This window comes from Solanum pennellii, chromosome 3, assembly GCF_001406875.1.
Source record: "Solanum pennellii chromosome 3, SPENNV200".
NCBI classification, from domain to species: domain Eukaryota; kingdom Viridiplantae; phylum Streptophyta; class Magnoliopsida; order Solanales; family Solanaceae; genus Solanum; species Solanum pennellii.
In genome coordinates this window covers 1,891,862-1,899,626 of record NC_028639.1, presented here as the reverse complement: position 1 = coordinate 1,899,626, position 7,765 = coordinate 1,891,862, and the positions used below count along the sequence as shown (strand labels likewise).

The following is a 7,765-nucleotide window of genomic DNA, read 5'->3' as shown; positions in this document are numbered from 1 at the left end:
ATTGAAAAGTTTACTTTTGCTTATTTTATTAGTAATAAAACTCTAAAATTGAGTATACATGTGACTACGACCCGTAGATCCATGGGACTTACGCACCATGTCTCGAGGCTTACGCCTCGCCCCGTACTGTACAAAACGCCTCGCCTCACGCCCTTACCTTTTAAAACACTGATCTATAACAATAACATCTTCTACTTTTTTTTCACTTAACACTTATAATACATAGAACAAATTTATAAAAAACACATATAACAAAAATTTAGACAAATAGACACCTTTTGTTTTTCACTTATTTCCATTATCCCCTATTACTTTTGATAATCTCCAATATCCCTTATTTCTTTAATCTATCCGAGCTGCATATTAATGTATTCGAGCTAGTACTTAATGTATCTGAGCTAGTTTTTAATAAATTCGAGCTACATATTAATGTATCTGAGACAATATTTAATGTATTCGAACTTTAATTATTGTATCCATTTTTTTAAAACTTTTTTTAAGGAATTATTATAATTAGAAACTTATTAGAAATATATTGTAATTTCATATTAAAACTATAAAATCTATGTAATTTACACTACAAATTCACAAATTTATTATAATATTGTTATATATTTTACTATAACTAAAATCAGATAGCGTAATTTTTAAAAAAAAATTTAATGTTACATTAAAAAAATTGTATAATAAAAGTTTATCTTCTCATCCACTAATACAAAGACTCGAGTCATTGTCATTTTTATACTTCGCTTAAAAAAGTGATGAAATTTAATTCCAAAATCGTAAACAAAAAACAAAACCAATAAAAGGAAAAAAAAAAAAAAAGCAAGCGCCGCCGTCGCCGTTAGTTTGGAAAACAAGTACCGTTAAAGACAAAGAACCGGAAACATAAAAACCGGTTCAAATACTTACCGTGGACTTTAATAGAGAGTCCATTTATGACCCATTGACCCGTCTTTTTTGTTTTCTCCCTCTATATTTAAATATCTATTTAGAAAAAAAAAAAAAATTCAAATCAAAATTAGCCCTACAGAAGAAGTCTCCGGGAACCTTCCTTCACTCTATCATCGTCTTCGTCTTCTCTCTGAAAAATCTTAGTTGTTTCTTGCTGTACTATACAGTTTGTCTCCGCAAAAATTTGATTCGGTATGTATCTATGTTTCACTTCAATCCTACTACTTTTTTGATTCATATGGTTGAAATTTGTGAAATTACACTGTATTGTCTTGTTAAAGTGGTTAATATTTGTGCAAATATTAGTTATACTAATAATCTCTTGTTGTTGAGTTCAATTTGACAGTTGTTTAGTGACGTGTTTTGGGGAAAACCTTGTTTTCGTTGATTGTGGACTATAATTTTGTTTGAAGTGATGTTTCAAGTATAATAACTTTGAGAAATGAAGAAATTGATTTATGTTTGGATATTATATATGATAAAGGTAACATTATGCTTTATGTTTTGATGTATTAGATGATTGATTATATCTGATAAAGGTATTAATGCTATGAATATTTTCTTCGGTGTAGATGTATTTAATTAGATTAGTTGACCTTGTTGGAAGTTGGAGTTTTCGATGTGGTTGAACTTGACTGCAATTTGAGTCTGTCTTTTTTTTTTTTTTGTTTGTGTTATGTGTAAACATTTTCTATTGAACTATTTGTCTTCCTCCGTGCCGATGACAAGATTATGTTATAACTGACTAAGCAAGTTCAGTTTTTGATTCTAAATTTTGTGGCGAAGAGTTTTGCATGTGACAGCATCTCAAAGTATTCCAATCATGTATCTTTAAAGGAAATATATGTCATGGGGTTGCTGGTTTTACTGTTGTAATATTGAGGAGATAATTTTTTTAGGGAATGCTATGTAGGTCCTGGATGTGTTATTGGAGGTGGTTTTTTATGAAGAAACTTGTCGTCACTTGAAGGATTTTGGAAGTTTTACTGCTTCTTGGAACAATAGACCCTTGTGGTTCGGCCCTTCCACGGAGCTTTAGTGCATTAGGCTGCTGTTTTACTGCCTGTTGGAACAGTTTGATGCACTGACTTAAGTTATGAATCACCGGCAAGAGAAATTTGTGAGGTCAGTTTCTGTGAACCTGGAAAACCCCTTATTATTTGTTCACTTATTTATCTTATATTCTATCCACTGGATGTTTTTGTTTAGGAAGCATATTGAACTAGTTTTACTTGTCTTAATGTAAGCATTTGACATAGAAGAGAAAATTGAACGATGAACAGATTAGAGGGAATAAAGAGTAAACTAATTATGGAATTTTTAGGAAAGAGAAAGGCTGTGTTAGTGTATCCATCTCATATTCTGGTTTTATCTGTTTGATTACTTTATTTTGGTAAATCCGACCTTGTAACATAGACTTTAACCTACTTGATGCGAATTAACAATTCCATTGTAATTTAATGTAGCAAAGCTTTATTAACTGTGGATCAATTTGCTCAGCTGTTCGACTCAACTTGTTTCTGCACCTCAATTGATTTCTACACAGGTTTCAGGATTGGAACTCAGAGAAAAGCTCAGAGGGGAATTCTCCATATAAAGATGGAGCACACAGGGGCAGATTTGGAGTGTTCTCCAATGAATTACACAAATCTCTGGAAAGTGGTTCTGGAAGGATTAAAAGCATAATACATGCCTTAAGTTCTTGTTTAAGTTGCCTTCTGGTCAAAAGTTTGGGATCAGAAAAAAAGATGCTTGATCCTCAAGGACCTTTTCTTCAGAAGTGGAACAAAATATTTGTATTATCCTGTGTAATTGCCATCTCCTTGGATCCTTTGTTCTTTTACATTCCAGTGATTGATAATAACAACAAATGCCTACATTTGGATAGAAAAATGGAGGTTACAGCTAGTGTTTTGCGTTCCATCACTGATATCTTTTACCTTTTCCATATTGTGCTTCAATTTCGTACTGGTTTCATTGCCCCTTCATCACGTGTATTTGGAAGAGGCGTTTTGGTTGAAGATGCGTGGGAAATAGCAAAGAGATACTTGTCCTCTTACTTCTTAATAGATATTCTTGCAGTTCTTCCTCTACCACAGGTTAGAGTGACTTCTCTTCAATTTTATTTCAGTTTGATTTAAAGAAAATTTTTATTTTACTAAAATGACACGTGGTTGGTCAACTGTGTCAAAGATTTATGCTACTTCAAACAAACCATGATTCCATCTGTCGCGGAGAAGGTAGATTTCTATGATATGGTGCATTTTTTGGTGTTAGATGATTTTGTGAACTTTTGTGCTGTCATGCACTTCATGATGTCAAGGGTGTTTTATGTTTTAAAGCTAGACTTTGAGTTGTGAAAGAGATTGTATTGCGACAAGGATTAGTTTGATAACTATAATCATGCAGCTCATACTATGCAAATACAAATCTTATATTTATTGTTTAAACTCATGTTTCTTTCCTGTTTTTTCAGGTTGCAATTTTAATTGTCATTCCTAAATTGCGGGGCGCTAAATCTTTGAATACAAAGACTTTGCTGAAATTTGTCGTCTTCTTCCAATATATTCCGAGGCTCCTTCGAGTATACCCTTTATATAAGGAAGTCACTAGAACTTCTGGCATACTCACTGAAACAGCATGGGCTGGAGCTGCGTTTAATCTCCTTCTTTATATGCTTGCCAGTCATGTAAGTTTGTGATTAAGCTTGATTTAAGTTCTGAAAGACTCAGAGACTATGCACTCTGCTAGTTTAAATGTGTTTGAAATTACTTTTGGGTTGACTTTATTTAAAGGGGTTGTTTTTTTTGTAATTGTTTATATATTCTTGGTTCTAAATGGTGTTTAAGGAATAAAGTTAGTGGAATTTCACTTATCATAAGTTTTCTCTGTCATGCAAGCATATCATCTACAGATAATCAGTAATATTTTGTAGCAAGTAGTTTAGTCATTATCTTATACTTGGCACACTATTATTGCTAAAACATTAAGCAGATAATGAGTCATAATCTGCTTTCTTAGGTACTTGGAGCCTTTTGGTACCTGTTTTCTATTGAACGTGAATCTACTTGTTGGCAACGAGCATGTGGAAATACATCTGCTTGTCATCATTCTTCTTTGTACTGTGATGATGATCATACAAATTTCATAAAATTGCTGAATGACTCATGTCCTATAGAGACACCGAATACAACACTTTTTGATTTTGGAATATTCCATGAAGCCCTAAAGTCTGGTGTTGTGGAGTCAATGGATTTTCCACAGAAGTTCTTTTATTGTTTCTGGTGGGGCTTGCAGAACTTGAGGTATGCTATCTCTGTGTACTTGAGTTTTGCATATTCACCTGCATTTTTGCTATTAATACATGCTATGTCTAACCATGTTTTTGTGTATTATGCTGCTGCTCACAAGCCATATATTGGAAACAGAGGTAGGAAGAGTAGGACACTCCTTTTGGGGCTAGCTTGTGGATTAATTATTGTATCTGTGACTTCAGCACACTACTTAATTTGATGCTAGAACATTTGGGTAGTCTCTTTTTAAAATATTTCATATTGGTCTCTCATATTGACATGTCTCGGTGAGGGGAGGGTAGGAGAGGAATACTTGGACAAACAAGCCCATTCCGCTAGTTCAAGACATGCAAAAGCATGGTTTTATGCGCAAAAATATCTCTACATGTCCATAAAGAATGACCTGGAAAAATTGTTTTTTTTCAGGATAAGTTGTTTCTATAACATCTTTGATATCCAAATTTGGGGGAAAACTTTAGTTAAATTATCTCTATTTTGAGTGTATTGAGGCTAGAAAATGTTTTCCATGAAAATGTTCGTTATCATGGAAAATGTTTTCCATGAAAACTGTTCTCTAGGAAATAAGTGGGTTGCTTAATTATTTTCTTGTGTTCGGTACGCAAGCAAAAAGTACTATCCTAAAAACATCTGTATGTAATTAGACAAATACTATGGGAGATGGGGGTGGGGAGGTAGGGTGTAGGATGGTGAGGTGAGGGGCAATAGGGGGTTCGACCTGGGGGTGAAGATGAGGTGTGTTAAGAGTGTTAGAGGACACAATTAATGTGGAATGTCATTAGTGCAACTTGTTTTCCCTACTCTCATTAGGAAAATCATTTTGCTCATTATTAAGGAACAACAGTGTTGTCTTTCTTAAGCCTTGTTTATATGTCAAACTTCCTAAGCACTTCTAATAGGTTTAGCTTTTTATCCCTGGTTGACCTTTATGTTTCATAACTAGAATATCTCTGTGGATCTCCAATTGTGTACTGTTCATTTTCAGTTGAATTTATTGTTTGCTTTTATTCTGACTGATACTTTGCTTCTTTGTGTTGCAGTTCCCTCGGTCAAAACCTCGAAACAAGTACCTATGTCTGGGAAATTTGCTTTGCAGTTTTCATTTCCATCGCTGGCTTGGTGCTATTTTCATTTCTCATTGGAAACATGCAGGTAGCTTTGTCACATTTTCAGTTCTATGTTACAGTTCAGGCAATCACCAATTGTCATACACACACCAAAATGATTGTTTTTCAGATTTGTCTCACAACTGTGGTTTTTGTAGAATTCTCATTAATCCATTATGTATCTACTGATTATTCTTGACGTAACCTAATGTGGTTAAAACAACTTAGAAAGGTTCTATAAATGTTTCGTGGGCCATGCATATCCAGCTTAGAAACGTCTTTTTGTTAAAAGTGTTGTTGTGAAGTCAGTTTCATCTAATAGATGAGAGGTAGGTGGCAAGTTTTTTCAGCCCGGGAAGGATAGGATATTGTTTTGACTCGGTGGTCATATTTAATTTTCTGTGTCCGCTACGCTCTGATCAACTGAAGTACTTGTGATGTGACAGACGTATCTGCAGTCTACAACACTCAGACTAGAAGAGATGAGGGTGAAAAGACGAGATGCAGAGCAGTGGATGTCTCACCGCTTACTCCCTGAGCACCTCCGGGAGAGAATCAGGCGCTATGAGCAATACAAGTGGCAGGAAACTAGGGGTGTTGATGAAGAGACTCTGATTCTCAACCTGCCTAAAGATCTTAGAAGAGATATAAAGCGTCATCTTTGTTTGGCTTTGCTAATGAGGGTACGTTGTGTTATTCCTGCTTTGCAACTCAATTTATTTTTTCTTGCTATGTATGTCATCATCACCTAATGACTTCTGCAGTAGTAATGTTTTCTGTCAGTAGCTAGGTTATAATTTTTATTTTTATTTTAATTTATGTTTAAATTTACTTGTATTAATTTCTTAATTAGTATGTGATTTTGGTTACCATTTTGAAGGTTCCAATGTTTGAAAAAATGGATGAGCAACTCCTGGATGCACTATGTGACCGTCTCAGGCCTGTCCTTTACACAGAGAACAGCTTCATTGTGCGTGAAGGTGATCCGGTTGATGAGATGCTTTTTATAATGCGGGGCAAACTATTGACCGTAACAACTAATGGAGGGAGGACAGGGTTTTTTAACTCTGATTATCTAAAAGCTGGTGATTTTTGTGGAGAAGAGCTTCTTACTTGGGCTCTTGATCCTCATCCATCAAATAACCTCCCAATCTCAACCCGAACTGTCCAAGCACTCTCAGAAGTTGAAGCATTTGCTCTAGTGGCGGATGATTTGAAATTTGTAGCCTCTCAGTTCCGGAGACTTCATAGCAAGCAACTCCGCCATACTTTTAGGTTTTACTCGCAGCAATGGAGAACCTGGGCGGCTTGCTTCATACAAGCAGCATGGCGTCGTCATTGTAGGAAGAAGCTAGAAGAATCCCTTTGCGAAGAAGAAAACAGATTACAAGATGCATTAGCAAGGGGAGGTGGTAGCTCGCCAAGTTTGGGTGCTACTATCTATGCATCACGATTTGCTGCTAATGCACTTCGTGCTTTGCGGCGCAATACTGCAAAGAAAGCAAGGATGACAGATAGGATATCACCCATTTTGCTTCAGAAACCAGCTGAACCAGATTTTACTGCTGAAGATAAGTAAGTGTATTTAGTTTGTTGCAATGCTTGCCTTCTTGTACATGATTGATTACATGCTTTTCCTGTATATTAGTTTGTTTGTAGCAATATCTTGTTACTTCAATCCTCAAGGCGTATTAGTAAGAATACATCATTTTGTACAAAGGAAATGATAGGCTTCTTCCATTTGTAGTTATCTTATATTTCAATCTCCTATATATACCACTACTCCGTTAGTTTCAATTTGTTTGTTAAATTTTTCTTTTTAGTCCATTTCAAATATATTTTATATCTTTCAAGTATTTTATCAACTTCAACTTAGCATACATGTTCAAGTATTTACGGGGTGTTAGGGTGGCTATGGTGAATTTTGTGGTTTGAAGGTGGAAATAGATTGATGTGTATTATATATCTCACTGTATTACTGGTGGGTGTTTGGTGTATATTTTTGTGTCTCGTTGTGTATGTTTACTATATATCCTATGTGTCACTCTATATATAAGATGTTTACCCTTTATTTTTTATGTATCACTGTATATATATATTATATAAGGTGATACACAACAAATATATAATTGTGTATATCACATGTATGTTACGTAGGGTGTCAAATGAGTGGGTTGGATTGAAATTAGAGATATTAAAATATGTTTAGAAATAGAAAATTGGTTGAGATTGGTTGAGTCTTGAATCCGTCAGGTTACTTTGAGCTCAAATAGGCTCAAAATTGGGTTACATCATGACCTGTCCAATTTGACTCGCTTAATCTCAATAATTTTAACATACTTTTATTATAACTTTTATAACCACAACTGAAATTTTAACTCAAGACTTTTTTTA

At 34.6% G+C, this 7,765-nt stretch overlaps 1 protein-coding gene across 2 annotated transcripts; it reads left to right on the top strand.

Annotated features, from left to right (window-relative positions):
- Positions 1-990: 990 nt before the first annotated feature.
- On the top strand, positions 991-7,168 carry LOC107015105 (cyclic nucleotide-gated ion channel 1). Of its 2 annotated transcripts, none has more exons than XM_015215278.2 (8): positions 991-1,146; positions 1,868-2,079; positions 2,501-3,053; positions 3,431-3,643; positions 3,976-4,259; positions 5,306-5,417; positions 5,818-6,054; positions 6,252-7,168. In XM_015215278.2, the coding sequence occupies exons 2-8, from the start codon at positions 2,051-2,053 to the stop codon at positions 6,948-6,950; spliced, it is 2,127 nt and encodes a 708-aa protein (XP_015070764.1). In that variant the 5' UTR covers positions 991-1,146; positions 1,868-2,050; the 3' UTR covers positions 6,951-7,168. The 2 variants fall into 2 exon arrangements, with proteins under 2 accessions (XP_015070764.1, XP_027771509.1); XM_027915708.1 differs by having other exon boundaries at positions 1,005-1,146; positions 1,854-2,079.
- The last annotated feature ends 597 nt before the right edge of the window (positions 7,169-7,765 follow it).